Genomic DNA, 18,548 nt, shown 5'->3' with positions numbered 1-18,548 from the left:
GGGGTGCCCGGTACCGGAGACCTTGGCTTTATACCCATAGCCGGGGTGCCCCGTACCGGAGACCTTGGCTTTATACCCATAGCCGGGGTGCCCGAAATTAGACATAGGCCCTGGGCCTTGTAACAAAAGACTGTACTTGGAACAAAAGACTGCGCTGCTGGAAATTACCATCATTTTTAAGTTGGCATGAGCAGAGGTAATCCGTCATTGTTTTGAAACAGTATACCACTTGTTTGCAGCATTCAGTGCTCGTGGATTATCACTGGGGACAAAAGTGCTCCAGCAGTCCAGCAATGAGTGATACAGTGCCGCTGCATGCTAATCTGGCCACATTTGAAAAGACACCACTGCCATTCAGTAACGCACTGGGCCAGTTTCGGGAAAACAGGAAATTACACAACACCGCTCTGGACTCTCTTTGGGTGGCAGGCCTGGCCACATTACTCAGGCGTCAATAGAGGGTGCCTGTCAGATTAGAGTAGTCACCACATAGTCATTCGTGTGGGTATAAACATCCAGTAAATGAAGTTATGAATTTTTGAAGAATTTTAAAATGGAAAATCTTGAAAATCGCCCGGGAACACATTCCACCCAGCAGAAAGCAGTTAATGGAATGTTCTTTCCCCCCTCCAATTTTAAGTTGACCAGGCCATGAGAAACTTTCAGCAACTTTCTCATTGTATATACACCCTCCAGTTGGAGTCCTTCCATGCAGGTCTTTTGTGTAGTCTGCACAATTTTCATTCACTGATAGGAAGTATTGTTTAGAGTTGAATTAGAGATGCGAGGCCACTAGGAAGTTTTTCCCCTCTCCTGACAAGTTGGTTAAATGTTCACTCCAGACGTGTTGAATAATAAACTAGTAAATTAGGTTAGCCAGGCTCTGGCAAGAAGCTGCCTCTTTTATTATTAAAACATTATCTTGAGCTTGTTGGAGTGAAGTGTGAAATGGAAGTGATGTGGAAAGTACCATGGCTAGGCTGAGAGTCAGAATGCCAGATGATTCCGCTATGTCAGCATGACATTTGAGTTGCTCCCTTGAAGGATCTTCTCGTTGGCCACAAGACACAATTTAGAGGCACAAATTCAGGTGTCTCATGCAACAACTAGCCTGTCACAGTTAGAACAGAACTGAGGAAAACCCAGCCTGTCAGATTTTGTTGTCAAGGCCAGCAGTGAAGCAGAACTCAACCATCTCAAGTACTTTTCACAAAAGAAACTGGCAAGTGCAAATACCCTACTTATTTTGGCAGATTATTCCATAATGTTCAATGATGTTTTGATAAGATGAAGTTCCTTTCCTTCACTGAAAATATCAATAGAATTTGTGGATGTATTTTGATTTGATTATACAGTCATATTTGTCAAGGTTGAAAGATTCAGCTGTGTAATTTTATTCAAGAACTATTAACCACTTCCTGCCAGGTGGAATTTGCACATGCAGGATGAGTTCCCGGGTGATTTTCAAGATTTTCCATTTTCAAAATTCTTCAAAAATTCATATTTTCATTTACTGGATGCTTACACCCACACAAATGACTGTCTGGTGGCTACTCTAATCTGACAGGCAACCTCCATTGACGCCCAGGTATTGCAGCCAGGCCTGCCACCCAGTAAAGAGAGCTCACATTGTGCGGTGTTACGTAATTTCTTTTGTTCCCGAAATTTGCCTAGTAAGTTGCTGAACGGCAGTGGTATCTTTATAAATGCAGCCAGATTAGCGTACCGCGGTATAGTATCGCTCATCGCTGGAGTGCTTTTGTCCCCGCTGATAATCCGCAGGCACTGAATGACGCAATCAATGATATAAATGCACTGTTTCAAAACAATGAAGGATTACCTTCGCTAATCCAGCACTCTGTGCTGACAGCATACGAAAATTGATTGGCAATTCCCAGCAGCTCAGTCTTTTGTTCCGAGTCTGGTCTTTTGCTTCAAGGCCCAGCTCCTTTGTCCGATTTCGGGCACCCCGGCTAAGTGTACAAAGCCAAGGTCTCCGGTACCGGGCACCCCGACATTTTGAAGTTTAAATTACAGTCAGGAACTTACCATTTCTTTCCAAATTAGAAATGTGGTTCTTGTAAGGTTTGGCCATTTCGTTAAATTTAGATGATCAGTGGTCACTTTTGATGTCAACCACACTACCCCTCCCACCTGTGCTACCCGGTGTCACAAATTGATCTGGACGACAGAAACCCTATAAATACCTGAGTGCAGTGCTGAGAATTGAGCGAACAGATTTGACACCGTGGGAGCTGGAACTTAATTATAAGGGATGTCTACGCTGAAAACTACATGTATTTCTCAATGAGAAAGAAACTAAACCTTTTGTGCATTTTTTATGACAAAGAACTCTAATCTGTGATTGTAAGAAGCCTGAAATGATTTGTAAAAGCTCCAATTGATTTCGTATTTCATTGATTGAATTTAATTTTGTTTTTGGAGTAACAGAATACCGGCACGTTAAATTGGATAACTATGAATCAGAAAACAAAGAGGCAATTTAATAGTAGCCTGATAATAAATACCCGATAAAATCCTTAATCAAATCTTGTTCTTTTTATACTAATATATAAAATTTTGTAAATAAAGCACTTGTAAACCAGAAAGGAAGAACACTTTTAAACTGAGAAGTTTCCACCTCATCCTTTTGGCAGTCACGTTCTTACAGCTTTAAACTTGAAAGTCTCATTCCTCAACTAACCTGTCCATGATGTAGTCCCTTGGGAACATGATGCCACACCCCATGATGTCCCCTTTGTGACAGCGAGGGCCGAAGGAGTCGCCCACGCCACTCCCTTTAAAAATCTTGCCATCGTCTGTAAAGGAAAAATAAAAAGTCACAATCTACATGTACTTGAGATCAGCATTGTCCGTCAGTCAGCCGGGCATGAATGCTGTAACCCTCTACAAAAAAAAAAAAATTCTAAATGGCAAAATATCTTTGTACAATCCTTTTCCAGTTGTAAAATTTCTGAAAAGTAAACAAAACAGGAAATCAGCCAATCGGACGAAAGCTTGCATGCCTCTTTTCAGGGAGCCAGCTTGGTATTCCAACAGCCCATGTCCCATATCAAGAATACACATTCCGGGACAGCAACGGATGCTTATAATGATACTGCCATATTTGTCTTGTTCCCTTCAGACCCATTGGCAAAAGTAATACCACCTCACACATTGATAAAAGGGATCAGACTATTTTTCCTTCCAGCCTCAGTATGGTAGCAATGCTTTGAATCAAAGGAAAGCAAGATGGCTGCACCATGATGGAGGTTTTTTCACTAGCATGAGGTCTGCCTGATCAGTGTGGCCATATGCCAACTCTCGAGCATGCTTTGTTCTCTAGTGACCTTGTCTTTTTCAAATACCCAATTGATTCTTCAAAGCAAATATGGGGCATGTTTTTTTATCGCCATATTTGAACCGGCACTGAACCAACTCCAACCTTTGGTTCTCTTTCAGTTGGAACAATAACGTCACAGAAGCACAACCAAAGTCGCAAAAACGATTCACCAACGACCACAGCTCAAACATGTTTGTGGTTTGGGTCGCCAAAACTCGCCCACGGAAGCCAACTTCCAAAGTCCTGACTTAAGTAGCTGAGGTGCACAGTACCTGCATGATAGGCTATGGAGCCGTAGTTCCAGCCTGGATGCCTCTTCTTGGGATAATCCTTCTTGGCCAGGCCGATGGCGATGTAGCAGTTCTTACCCGGGTCGATGATCTCCAGCTCAAAGTAGTGATTCATTGGGCTGAGGGGCTTCCTGGCTTGGGCCAGGCCGACGTCGGCGATGGTCTTGCCTCTGCCGGCGTAGGCAAGGATCTGGGGGAATTCCAAGATGGGAAGCATGTTTTACATAGTCAAGGAAAGAAATGGTACACTCAATAAAAAACATATGTAATTACTGGAAAAAGTTAGGTATTCAGAATGAGATTTTGCTTAGCACACTGAAGTGCTGAGTCAAAAAATTGGCTAATACTTGATACATGTAATACATATCCCTTAACTTTTCGCTGATACTGTTCTTGCTGAGCAAAGATTTTCCGTGCTGAGCACATTTTCAAGCGCAACAGCTCAGGGACATCTGCCATTGGTGCTTTCACCTCCTTTGAGGAAGCTACATAGTTTTGCATATTCAAATGAAAAATGCCGAATGCACTTTGACCTCGCTGTATGAATAAACAATGAGCTTTCAGCAAGCCAAACCACAACGTCAAGGTTCTTGTGATGGAAGACCTCCAATTCATAAAACGCCTTCCTCAGGGTGATACATCCTGCTTTCTGAAAATGTTTTGTCTCTGACTCACTTGGATGGTGAAATGCAAGACTGTCAAAGAAAAGAGAATTGTTAGAATTTGGAGCTGATCTTTTCTGTTTTTTACCTGGCCGTGTACTGTGACGTCGTGGAGCCGCGCCCAATCGTCCTCGCAGCTGTCAATCACCATCTCCTCCTCCTGGCTGGACCAATCGCAGCGGGCCTTGAACCGTACCATCTGCCCCGGCGACGCCATGGAAACAGCTGGGCAGAGGCCTTTGAAAGGGATGACCACGTCTCGTCTGTGGATCTGGAAATGTTGCAAAGTGGAAATAATAATAACGATAACACTTGCCACATTAACAGAGGATGCAAAGTGCTTATTATCATTACGCCTGCACATTTGGCTCACGACATCTGAACGTTCTGGAAACCATCTCAGCTCCCTGGGGAGTGTACTAGCCCGATGCTGCTATTTCAGGCGCAAATGGCAAAACATAATAACTTTATCTGCCCTCACAGGTACCCATCTACCCCTGGGTGGACAGAAGCACATAGATCACAATATGCTGCCACCAGCTGGATTCAAACCCCCGATGTTATGATCGGAAGCTACAAAACAAACCCTAACCATTAGGCCACATCCTCCCCCCAATGTGAAAACTGTGCGTTTCCATGGAAACTGTGGTTACCACTCGAGTGTGCAATTGAAATTACAGGCAAAACTAACCATTAGGCCACATCCTCCCCCCAATGTGAAAACTGTGCGTTTCCATGGAAACTGTGGTTACCACTCGAGTGTGCAATTGAAATTACAGGCAAAACTATTTTTACAGTTTATTTACACAGCTCGTGACTTGGGTTAAGGCTGGATGACTTGTAATGGACAGGGACTTGTGAATAACTCAATGACAATGCTGTAAATTACATCAGATGGGCTGTATCCGCACTGAGCAGAAGCACCCCCTCATCTGTTGAAAAAAGCCAGTGGTCGGGAGTGTTCATATCAATTTTGGATTTTTTTTTGCCCTGCTGACATGTGTTTTAACACTGTATACTCAGTGTATGCCCCCGAAGGCCTGTGAAAAAACCGCAAGCGTACTTGGGTGGGACTCGAACCCACAACCTCCCACTTACTAGTTCAGACGTCTTAACCTCTCGATTACCGAGCTTGCTGGTGTTGGCTGGCTGGTTCAAATCAGATGTATTAGTCGGTACCGCGAACAACCATTTCAAAGATGGATTTGCGTGGGGGGAGATGGAAGTTAATTTTGGATTTTTTGCCCTGCCCAACGTGAATACACATCGGCCAGGGCAAAAAAAAAAAAATCCAAAATTAATTTACATCTCCCCTGCGCAAATCCATCATTGAAATAGTGCTCATATTGTTGGTAGGGATGCAACTGCAACGCTTGCATTTCAGAGTTGTTCTAAACCAACAACGCGTAGTTGCTACCAAAGGAGACTCCACTGCTAGGAAACTTGGGCCCTCTCTTGGTCCCGCTCGGAGGAAATACTAACCTCCTTCCCATTTAGCGTGAATACGATTGGACACTTCTCGTCGTCCCCTTCCATGTAGTTCTCACTAAACTTGATACCGACGCCGATCTTGTCGCCCGGCCTGCTGGCCCGACACTGCAGGGGAGTCTTCTTGTCCTGGCCGTACCTGGGTGATAAAACGGAGACGAATGACAAACAGTGACGCTGGTCTCGTGGTGCAGAGTTCCTTGGGTAAACAAAAAAATAACCCTAACCCCGTAGGCTCTTGCACTTGGGAGCATACTGAACCCAACAAACTTCATTAGATACATATAACTACATGTATATGTACTTGAAGGTCACTGTACCAAACCTGATTACCTCCAACAATGTGACTCCGTTGGAATTTGAGTCAATATGGTGTGGATGGGTCTATGCAGTGTGGAATGACTTGCACTGAACAGTACCAAACCTGACAAAATTAAGCAAAGTCCAACACTTGGTACAGCAAGCCAGACACTGCACTTAGTGACTTTTATGTGTCCCAATTCACACAAAATCCAATACCATCACCCTGGGCCTTTGATACCAAGTCCAACAAAATTCAACAAGAAGTTAAGTGGGTATGGTACACTGTGCAACACCTGCCAAAACCTAGGAATACCTGCTGTTAAAGTTTGACGGATACTGGGCAGGTGGGGTTAATGTATGAACGCTGAACGAGAAGCAGTTCAAGCAAGGGGGATCAGGCAGGCAGACCACACTTGTGAAGAGACTTCCGGTCTAATCAAATTGTCCAGCCACAAGCGAGGCATCTAAGTGCATTTTCCCCTGTTCAGTCAAGCCGCGCTTCTGGGATGAAAGCTGTCGGAGACGCGCTAAAGAGGCTCTCAAATGGGTCATTCCATGAGGTTGGGACACAATTTGTGACACTGTCCTTGTTACATGGGTAACTTTTACCACCTGTCGTGACCAGTAGAGTAGGTCATTTACTCTGTAAAAATATCACACACCTCTGTATTCAGCCTTGCGAGATGTATAACAATGTCAATTTGGAATCCACATGCAGGGAAATAGCTGTTCATTTTTACGTAACCCATGTAACAATTGATACCGTCACAAATCGTGCCCCAACCTCATGGAATGACACAAATGCAGACTTACACTGTACTATCGTCCACACTAAACGCTACTGAGTTGCCTTCTATTCCTAGGTGTACCTCTAGAGAGTGATCAGGGGGAGCTAGTCCTATCCGTATAGCTCCCCATCGACCTGTGCTTACTATTTCAGCCTGGAACAAATTAAGAAGTGAAAAGTGTTTTTAGTACCGGAAGTGAAGACAGGGATTTGGTCCCAAACAAGCGACACTCATTACAATTATGACGATCCATCCCATAATGAAAACCACATTCCATCGGTCAGGGGACAACTCTAGGGTACAATAGTTTGGTTTCCTGCTATGAACAACATCTTTAACCCCTTCGCGCCGGGACGCGGCTAGAAATGCCGTAAAAATTGAGATCCTCAGCCCGCTTTTCAGCTATTATTCTCGGCCCACGCTCGAGCGAACACGGTGAAAGAAGGCAGACCCTGGCTCTTATATATATGGTACATTGTAATTGGCCTTTGTGCGTAGCCCAGAAATGAAAAGACCGAATTTGCATCATAATCACCAGCTTCACAATAGTCCCCACTTTGAAAAGAGGCAACGGGAATGTGGAAGCGTGAGTAGAGCCGCATGCCACCGAACAATCAGCCTTTTCACTGTGTAATTCAAAGAGTGCAGAGCACGCAGGGCCACAGACCGAGAATTTGCAATTTGGCAGGTGGCCTTCGTGGCCAAGCGAGGCTGGAATTCTTGGAGTCGGCTTTCGGTAAGAAATTCCCATCGTCAAGGGGTTAAAAACACTGGCATACTTATAAACATGGAACCGTCAGCTGAGAAAAATACGTACATACAATATGTGGACAAATATTTCATGCTGCTGTGCAGCATTTGAATGTGTCTTGGTATCGATAAAAATACATCAGTGACTACGACTGTTCACAGAAGACAAATAAAACAAAGTTAAACCAGGCTTGATTTACATGTACAAGATTGTTCCAAGTCTGCACTGGATCCCAGATCTCAAAGTCCACATATACAGGTATAGGTATATGCTCCGGAAACGGGCGTTCCCAATCTAAATGACTCTACCATAGGAGAACTTGTCTTGTTAGGCAGTTGAAGCCTGGACGCGTTCGGAGCAGAGTAGCGAAGATTGAGTACTTTTCCGTGCTCGAGTACTGTGCAACCGGTACTCTCATTTTACCGAGGTGTATATTGATGATTATGAGAGAAGGAAACCGGCTTTTACCAGCTCCAGATGTTTGTCTGGTAGGAAGTGTACCTGCCACATCTATCTAAATCCTTCTTTCTTGATCCACAAATCAGGTCGAGAGGCAGTCAGTAAAAAGCAAGTCCGCAAAGCTGCCAGTTTAACTGGAAATCCTTGAAGATCTGTCGACTTTAGGATGTTTTGAAGGGAGATCCCAACAGGATATAATTAAGGGGATTAAATTCAGCTTCATGGTCGGATATGATGTCAAATTCACACAGGAAGTAGCTGAAAGCAATTGACCTTTAGACATTTTGGGCTGATTATCTCATGTTGCTGATGAGCTCAACTTTTCTGTGCTTTAAGAGGCTCCAGGATACTGGGCCATTTTCCCAAATCTCTGCTTCATCTCCGTTTCATCTTCATCTCGAGCTCTTACATGTGCATGTAAAATCACTTTAAAATGCTTGCCTATGAACCAAAGCAAAACTTGGTATCCATCCAACAAATTGAAAGTTTCCGTTTCAGAAAACATTGAGCTGGCCTGAGTTTTCGAGGCTCTCTATTCGGGGGATGGAATTTATAAAGCTAAAACCTGAATGCAACGTCAGAGACAAAGCCATGATTTAGGAAATACCCTGTGATTCCTGCAAAATGTGGTCATACAAAATGATGATTTCGTTCAGCCATCAGCAACTTTTGATTAGACAATGCTGCTCCAGAACACTCTCACCACTACTCACAGTTCAAACATCCTCAGCACAAAACCCTGAGTCAAAGCATCAAAAGATTTTGTCTTTTGGCCTTTTTACTTTTATTTTAACATTTCCTTGAGACATTTTGTCAGACCAAATCTACATGTACCATTACATTACATTTGATCAGACAAACACAGCATGTGGTTGGAAAATGTCTAACGTCCATTCCAGCTGTAACTTTGCACTCGGCCACAAAACTGTATTTGTGAACACTGTGGAAATACATGTACATGCAAATGGGCCGTGCAAAACTTGTTTCTGACGGATGACCTCAGGAACAGTTCCAAATTCTGGAATTGGGTAAGTTTAACCATTTAGAACTCACATACGAAAAACAAAGAACAAGGAGGTTTTTTTAAAGGTTATTGAGAAATTAAAAAAAAAAAAAAAACAGTTGGGGTTTATTGGATTCTCCGCCTGCAGCTCACAGACTAGTCTCTCACCTCAAAATATTCCTGGCCTGGCTGCATGCTGGGTTCCAGGATGCAGACACCTTGCTTTCCCGTCCGGTCTGGCACATAGAACAGGGTGTCGTCCCGCCAGCTGACGGCCATGCGCTTGGATTTGATCTCCACGTTCTGGGGGCTGGGCGAGTCCAGGCCGTTGATCTGGGGCCCGTTGATCATGTTGACAGGCGGGCCCTTGACAAAGCGGGCGTGGTGCATGCGGGGCAGGCCGGGGAACGGCACGATGGGTCGTCGGGCATCCATTGCCCTGCAGACAGGACAGAAGAGCACTTGATGAGATGCGGGTGTTCAGCCTTGTATATTTTTTACATAACGGTACATGCACGTGTACAAAGAGCCAGCCTGATGCTCACCAATTTACCTGTACATGTACATTTGTGGACATTTCTACACAATCTTATGCACTTGTGCAGGTACATGAAAAGAACTCTTCATGCATAAAATGCCGGTGCAATCCGTACATGTACACATGTACAACTCTACATGTGGTGTATCTGAATACATACATGAAACAATCATTTGGCGAAATGGAATGTGTACATGTACAGACGATGGACATGTACAATGTCCATATTGCAACATGTACCAGTCCATCTTGCAGATGTTCAGTACATGTGGCGTAGTTTCAAGTTCAGCTGCTGATGCATCCCACTGCGCAATGGTACATGTACATATGCTGATCTTTGCATTTGCTAGGAACCGGTCTGTTTAGCAAAGAATCTAGGGCCAATTTCATAGAGCTGCTTAAGCACAAGCACAAAAAACATTGCTTAACAAACAAAGGTTACCAGGCTCAAACTCTGTGTGATTGCTTACCAAAAGACAGGTACCCGGTACATGTACATGCCGTTCCCAAACAATGTATGTCACAAGAAGTTTTGGCTGGTAACCCGATTTGTCAAGCAAGGTTTTTTCACGCTTAAACAAATTTTTCGCTCAAGCAGCACTATGAAATTGGCTCCAGGATCTTAATCTGCTCTGCAGATGGCAATGCATAACATTCACTGTAAGTGTACATACAGTACATGTACATGTGCATGTACAATGTACAGTACATGTGCTCTTTTAAAGATGTATGCAGTATAGTACATGTACATGTACCATACAAGTTCCTGCATGGTTTTTTAACGACTTTTGCGAGAAGTGTAGAACCATATACATGTAGCTCCACCGTTGAACATAGCACTGTACAGTACTGTTGTACCCTATTCCTGATGTGGGTTTTCCCCGAATGTTGACACCAAGATGGGTGGGTGGGGGTTTGCTCGGGTTCATTGCTAAGGTTCTCAGCACCATAATCAATGTGATTTTTCATCCAAATTCATTTTTGGTTGGGATTTTTATGAGTATGTACATGTGCTGCAAAGACTTCTATCACGGCATAATTTCTGATCTATTTATTTTTAAGTCACGTTTTTGATGCGTACTATTATCATTTTTCTAATTGTTACCGGGGTATCTTTAAGTCCTTGTGTATCATTTAAATTGTGTATTTTTATTAGCTTGTAAGCTTAATGTTGATAGATGGCCAATTGAAAATTATCTCTCTTTATAGATGATATGGCTACATACAGTATGTACCATCTGAAAATAAGGCTTCCATTATTAGTAGTAATCGTATACAATGTCACACCTGCACAGGACACCTGTACTAGCTTGTTCCTACCCTGTGGCGAATACATGAACCCTCTACGTGTAGATGTGACCGGCTCCACAAAAATGATCATTATGGGACATTTTTTTTTAAACGAGTTAACGATAGATACACATTTGAATTGGTTAAATGTACATTATAAGCTTTAATTTATCGTAGGTTTGAACCCTGTGGCACTTTGCAGTTTGGGGATACATTGGTTTTTGCATAATCCTATCATACACATTAACAGAATTGCTCTCAGAGATAAAGCCCTTTAAACTCAGGAAGTGCAAAAAGAAATCAGCCAAGACGAAAGTCTCTTGATACCCATAGCAACAGTTAAGGTTTCTTGTATGAATTGTGAAAGTACATTGTACATGTACTGATGTCATACCTGTAGAAGCCAATAAACCACGAAGTAAAAATTCACCCTGTCCACATTGTACAAAAGCCCTCAGTGTGAAATGGCACAGTATTCCTTGATACGTTGTACCTTTTTTGCCGAGCGGGTCACAAATAGAGTTTGCACAGTCGGGGGTGTGAGTGGCCACATACAAAAAAAGCTGAAACTACATACGTGTAATGTGGGTCATTCCATGAAGCTGGGGCACAAATTTGTGACGGTGTCCATTGTTACATGGATTCTGTAAAAATGAACAGCTATTTCCCTGCATGTGGATTCCCTATTGACATTGTTGTACATCTTGCAAGGCTGAATAGAGAGGTGTGTGTTATTTTTACAGAGTAAATGACCCAATCTACTGGTCATGACAGGGGATAAAAGTGTTAACAAAGACACCGGCACAAATTGTGCCCCAACCTCTTGAAATGACCCACGTACATGTATACATACATGTAGCTAGAGTAGCAAAGGGCTGAATTTCAAAAAGTTCCTATACTTTTGTACACAGCAGGTGTACAAAAATGCTGAAATTAAGAGGAAAAATCTGGACGACAAAAGCTGAAATCATGCAGCCAAATATTTGTACAAAATGTAAATTCTCATACCTCAGCACAATAGCCAAGTTGAGCAAGGGTACAGATCTACCTGTAGATACATGCACGTACACATGAAGTCAAAAAATTACAATTTGATTTCACCAAAAAGATGCTGTGGGCTTAAAAACACAATGACTGTGGGGTGTTACTTCCTAGCTTGTCTAATAAGGCTCACATACATGTGTTGTACCGGTACATGCATAATGGACGGCCTTCAGCTCTGGCCAAGACATTCCCAACTCCCGGATAATTTTTGATTCGGGAAGCTGATTGGATTTCTCACTGCATCGAAAAGCGGCGGCATCTGAGACGGCTTCACTCGCTTGAATTATGCTCGCAGGAAGTACCGGCACCATTGTAAATGCAGGGACGCACGAGTGCTACAGGAATATGTACATTTGAGCACAGTCAAGTGCATCGCTGACCAATTCTTACCATTATCAAACGTGCACACGGGAGTAATTCCTTCTGAATAATGCACTGCTCAGTGTGTGTTGTCAAGTACTCTACCGGCACCTGTAGCATGTTTTCAATCAAACTGCACACAATACACCGTGTATACATGTGTGTACATGTGTACGGTTTTGTACAGGCAGTGGAATAGTGATACTGTGGCTGTCATTTGTACATGTACATGTGCATCATGTGCAGTAACATGCACCATTGTGATTAGTAAATGCGTGCATGTACATACATGCACATGTACATGTGCATTATGCCCAGTAACATGTACCATTGTGACTTACAAGTACATGTACCTGTGTACGCACATGTGTACATTACAATTGAATGCATAGAAATTGTTTTTGATCATCCCATCTAGTAACATTCGGGCTAAAATTATTTCAGAGCTTCTAAAACTGTAGATTTTTTTTTTTAGAGAGCATTATAAATTTAAAAAAAAATTCCAGGTTCCAATGTACGTGTACACTTTTAATAGGAAACACAACTACATAAATGTAGGTACATGTTTTCTTTGAGCTCAAAAATGGATGGACAGTGCAGTGCTCATTTCAAATCCAAGTACATGTACACATACCAGTACTTGTACTGCAATATTGCTGACCAGTATCTTGATAGAAATGATGTTACTGGTAGATGCATGTTGTAGTTTCTGAATGAGGAATAAATTCATCCCCCTCCTGAAAAATCTGACAGACACAATTTTCCAAAGAATGTTAAAGGTACAGTCCATCATTGCCACAGCACATATCCCAAAATTGTTGAAGTGCTTGCTCGAAGACAGTTACACCTGTAGGACTAAACCCCCCCGTGAAATAGTTTTTCTCGCAAGCTTTCATTTGGAAAAAGATGCATTTGTGGAAATTGTTGCTAATATTTTTCATTTGTAATTCACCAGAGCGCTGGCGAGCATCGACTTGTCACACATAAAAGGGGCGGCTCCAGAAATTCAATCGGGGGGAGGGGGGGACCAGCCAGAGATGTTTTTTTAGTCTCATTTTTGCAGGCTACAGTCTCTTATTTGAAGCACTCACTTTGCACACAGAAGAAAAACCTGGGTGATGCTTTCTTGTTTTTTTAATTCACTCACGTTATTTTTTTTTACTAATTTCCCCATTTAAAAAAAAAACTTTTTTGGTACAAACCAGGGGGAGGGGAGAGAGGGGGTAAGGGGTTGACCCCCAAACCCCTGCCTCCCCCTGGATCCGCACCAGCACACGCGTGTTCTGGAGGCACGGTTATTACTTTGTGAGTTCAGTTCGCATCTTGGGTGCCAAATTTGGGCCAATTCAAAACACGACTCTGCAACTTTGGATTTGAAATCAAAATGCTTGAAAGTTTTTCTCTCAGAATATTCAGCATTTACCGAACTTAAATGTCATCGGGTCGTAACAGTATTTGGCACACTTCTTTAGATTTTGAGCATATTTGTCACCTCAAACGAACATCCCGGTAATGCACAAATGAGGGGTAGTACCTTTAATGTCTGTGCTCTTTGCGGATGCCGCAAAGTGGTGTTACGCACAGCTGCATCAATCCATGCATACGTCCCGGTATGCTCATAAACACAAATCTAAGGAAACTGAAGCCATTTACCAATACGTGGATTAACTTTTAGAACGGATATTAACATCAAGCAACGTCTGGTTTGAGAAAGCAGAAATGGTGGATATGTCCTGGACAGCCTGCCACGGCTGGCAGGCACATACATGTACATGGACCATGTCCCTGAAAAGAGAATTACCAATATCCTGGTTTTCAAGTGCCACCTTGTGCTGGGGTATGCTTTTTACACATAGGCATGCTAGAGGACAACCTGACCTTGATGCTGAACTTGAAATCCAATTCTGTGTTTCCAGACTTCCTCAAAAAAAAGGAAGGAGGTGGGGAGTTTTTTTTTTCACCTCTTAATTTTGTACCCAGTAAACGACAAACAAGATGAAAAAGTAATTAAGAAATTTCACTGACGTGTACCGGTAATCCGGTATTCTCAAAATAGTTTTTAAGTACCAGTACTATTGTGATTCCTACATTGTAGATTTGTAACGGATACATGCATACAGCAGCATTGCACTGGTTTATTCACTGGCTGAGTAGAAAAATTTTAAATCTAAATTCTGAATTAGTATATTTAAATCCGAATTTATACATGTACATGTACCTTTTCCCTATTCAACGATGCTCAACATGACAGTGTGTGAACATTTGATAATGCCTGCTGTGATTTGATAGGACCTGCTACGAATATAAACGTGCTGGAACCTGGATACGAGACAGTTTAATCAATTTGCAATGGTCAAGGCTCTTTGTGCTCGTGCATGTTGCACGCAGAAATTGCCACACTTTTGCCACAATTGCCAAGTCCATATAAGGAGATTCTTTTGAGGTCTCTACAGCCTCTCAATCCTGGGCAAACCCATGTCCGCCCTGGGTTGAAAATTGGATTTTTCAACCCCACCATGCCCACATTCAACCCGGTGTTCTTTCGCACTTGTTTTGTGCAAACCAAACTTATCGGGTTGAGTTCAACCTGGAAATGAGTACAAATTTTTTCAACCCGGGTTGAAAATTCCTAACCCTTGTCCAGAGTAGGGTTGAGTTCAACCCGGGTTGAAATCAATCTTGGGGTTGACCCAGGGTTGAAAATTGTCAAATGTGAATTGTCACTAATTTTCAACCCTGTGTCAACCCCAAGATTTGTTTAGTTTGTAAAGCCCTTTAGACTTCTTGCACAAGGGGTGTTCGAAAAATGAAAGTAAAAACTCTCAAACAGCATCCTTGGAAATTTATCGTACATTGACTTCTTTTAACCCGCTGACTGAAACGGTATTTATGAATGGGAATAAACAGGGGCTTGGTGGACAGAATGAGTGCTGATAATGCCCAAGTCGCGTCCATTCTCCTGAGCCAGTCTCAAGCGCATGTTTAAGACCAGCCAAGCACATTTAATTCCTTATTTTGCAGTGGCAGTTGCGAGTACCGGTACATGCACAGCCACACAGACATGAACCAATACCCAATATGGCACAAGCTGAAGAACTTAAAGAATGCTTACAAAATACAGGAAGATTAATAAAAAGTATTATTTTTAGGGGTTGATACCTAGATTCATTTTATCTTTGTTTATAAAATAAAGAGATGTACATGTAGGCTACTTGTTATTTTCTACACCGAGTCAGATAAACTTGACAGTTCTGAAACACAACTATTTTTTGGTTTGGCCTTACTGGAATTCCCCTGCGAACTGAGTGTCAAAGAAATTTATTTTTCACTTATTTTATAGGACAGACTTGTCAAGTCGCCACATGGCAGGAAAAAAGTAACTTATCCCTGTCCCCCTTCGACAAACAGGTGCACAAGTACACAGTACACATGTGTCTAGAGAAGTTGTGAATGGGAAAGGAGAATTAGAGAAAGGAAAAAAAGATGAGAAAGTGTGAACTGCTGATGTATGTACACGAAGGATTGAAACTCTGTAAAGGAATACCACGTGTACTCAATCCTGTATTTTCTCAACTGTAAAACATGTTGTCTCTGACAAGAACTGGGGGTGAGACTGAGACAAAGATTCTCCTAACTCCATCAATTTGAAAAGCGGTTCCCAGACCTTGCTTTTGTGTCTGGATAATATGGCTTACGGCCTTTGAACAGATTTTGTCAATATATCGGTACATTAACGTTTATTCGCCAGTAGAGACTCTCTGGAGCAAATGTTCTTGGCGGTATACGCATCAAACCGTTTCATGCATGGCTACAGTAAAGTGAACATTTTCTTTTCTTTTGGTTCTAACAGTAGAAAGAAGTTTGGCACATTAAGATGACACAGAAGCCAAAGATCATGCTGCAATTTGGAAAATGGTGTACATGTATATGAAGTGACGAGGTATACACCAATGAGCCAAGGAGTCTCACACGGTGGCCTTGAAATGGCTTCACACAAAATTCAATTACTGATAATTAACTGTTGTCAAGGCCAAGCAGCAAGGCTCAGAATCTGTGGGTTTACAATCATGATGCACCCTGCCTGTACTGCCACATGTGCCTGTAATTAATCAGTAGCCAGTAGCCACGTCGTAGTCGGTACCGTACACTGAATAAGAAGCGCTTCTTGGCATCACCAGGAATTTTTCCGGGGAGAGGGCCAAAGTAATGAACTACACCTACATGTAATAAACCTTTAACCGAGGAAAAGGTCAATTTCTTTTTTTAAATTTCTCTCTTTTCTCCCTTTATTTTCCCTTTCAATTTTATCCGGGGGGAGGGGATACCCCCTTATCCCAACGATGCCCCTTGAAAAGCTTCACGCTACAGCATGTGAATCTACCTTTTGAACGGCGGATCGGCCATTTGAATTGGCCGAATGAAACAGAAAAAGATCTTCTGGCTCCTTCTTAACTGATTGTTTTTCCCCACTGAACTTGCGATCACTGTAACAGCTTTGCCACCGCCAAAAAGCGGAGAGTTCCCCACAATGACAGTGCCCGTACCACTGCACAGCCAGAAAAGTGAAAGTTTCTCTATTTCCCTACGTTATCAATTACATGCACCTGTAAGTCACAACAATGACATCACTTCATCACCTTAACACCGACAAGGATGAACTCAAAGATGGAAACAAAGCCTACATTGGAGCAAAAAGGTTACATACATGTAGCCTGGTTTTGTAGGACAAATGTGCCTTTGATATCTCAGATTGAAGAGTGCAAAACATTTTGCAGAGTGCTGGATATTTGGGCATTTCAGGAAGACTCCATCCATAATGGCCAACAGGGGACAGACTAATTATATAATTTAACCCAACTCCATGCAGACTCCTGCAGAAGCACAGGAACTGAAGCTTCATGTTGTGTTGGAACAGGCTTTCCACAAGCCTCCTTTTTGTGTGAGTCATCCCAGCGACCCACATTCAGAGCACATGTATGCACACTGGCCTACTTATTAAAAAGCCTCAGATTCAAATAAATCCTTTTTATTTTTTTTCTGATAGTGCCACGTGCACAGCGGATGGCGGGAAAAAATAGTCTTCAGTACTGCCCTCAGGTTATGTCTGCACACCGTGGAAATGCAAAAATAATGCCATGTATAGACCTACACTGTACTACACAGGTCATATTTAAACTGCACACATCAATTTCTTGGATACAGCACGAGCACATGGCATCTACTGGTACACTGCATGTGGACAGCGCTTGGTCGAGGATTACAGAGGAAGACAGTGTGGGGGAAAGATCTAAGATATTCAAATGTGACTTCAGACTTCCTAAATTTGATTTAAGTTGTGAAGAAAAAATATGCCAGAAGGGTGTTTCAAATAAATTCAGGGATTTGGCGAGAACATGTGACTTGAAAAGAGTTTAATTCCAAACTGAACTGTAGGCCTAAAGGCACATGTATGTATTGCACTTTCAATAATCAGTGATTCTGGGTGTACAGTAACATGAAAGCTCAGCACCTAAACAGATACTGTGGCCTTTATCTTGTTAAAAGGGATGCTACATGTACCTTTTTAAAGGCGTGCAATGAATTTTTTCATACAGTCATTGTACGCACATGCTGTGTCATGTTCAACCTAATTTTACTACGCCATTTTCATTAAAAAAAATTTTGGAATCATTTTGGTTTTTATGCCAACTGTGCTGTTAGTTATAAAAAAAAACCAAACCCTGAGGAAAGGGGTTAATATGTCCAAACCATGAGATGTAATTTTAATGTATAAGGGTCTCCGCAAATTAGAAGCAGTATTCTTTCTAATGATACCTTGATGGTATCCCTCCTTTCATGCATGACTGAACACCATTGTCTTGAAAATGGGGCATCCGAACTCAGTTGTAACACTTTAGATAAACCATTGAATGAGGCTGTCCTCTGTCATATCATATCTCATGGTTTGGGCATATTAACGCCTTTCCTCAGGGTTTGGTTTTTTCTGGGACACCCTTTACATGTACCGGTACGTATGCCTGAACATTGGCAAAATTAATCTAGCATTGATGAGAAACAAAGAATTAACTTTATATGGCCAGGTTACTTTCTTAATGATTTATTTTCAAGCAAACTTGAATCCTTGAGCCTAATGTGCCTAATAAGGCCAGCTGATTACATTGCATGCACTGTACAAATCATGACGAGATCGGCAAAAACAGAGACAAAATAAGACAAATTCGGCCAAATC

General features: G+C 42.3%; 1 protein-coding gene across 1 annotated transcript in view; it reads right to left on the bottom strand.

The window, feature by feature from the left end:
- spryd3 (SPRY domain containing 3) overlaps positions 1-18,548 on the bottom strand; it is a 28,393-nt gene that overhangs the window by 7,163 nt on the left and 2,682 nt on the right. The window contains exons 2-7 of the mRNA XM_022243827.2: positions 9,256-9,526; positions 6,900-7,027; positions 5,778-5,922; positions 4,384-4,566; positions 3,616-3,823; positions 2,705-2,819 (exon numbers count right to left, since the gene is read on the bottom strand). Of these exons, the coding sequence (XP_022099519.1) occupies positions 2,705-2,819; positions 3,616-3,823; positions 4,384-4,566; positions 5,778-5,922; positions 6,900-7,027; positions 9,256-9,522 (1,046 nt within the window). The 5' untranslated portion in view covers positions 9,523-9,526. The remainder of the gene's footprint in view (positions 1-2,704; positions 2,820-3,615; positions 3,824-4,383; positions 4,567-5,777; positions 5,923-6,899; positions 7,028-9,255; positions 9,527-18,548) is intronic.

This window comes from Acanthaster planci, linkage group LG21 (genome assembly GCF_054643075.1).
Source record: "Acanthaster planci isolate LZ-2023a linkage group LG21, COTS_SCS, whole genome shotgun sequence".
Classification (NCBI taxonomy): Eukaryota; Metazoa; Echinodermata; class Asteroidea; order Valvatida; family Acanthasteridae; genus Acanthaster; species Acanthaster planci.
The sequence above is the reverse complement of the archived record's forward strand: the minus strand, read 5'-3'. Positions and strand labels throughout refer to the sequence as shown.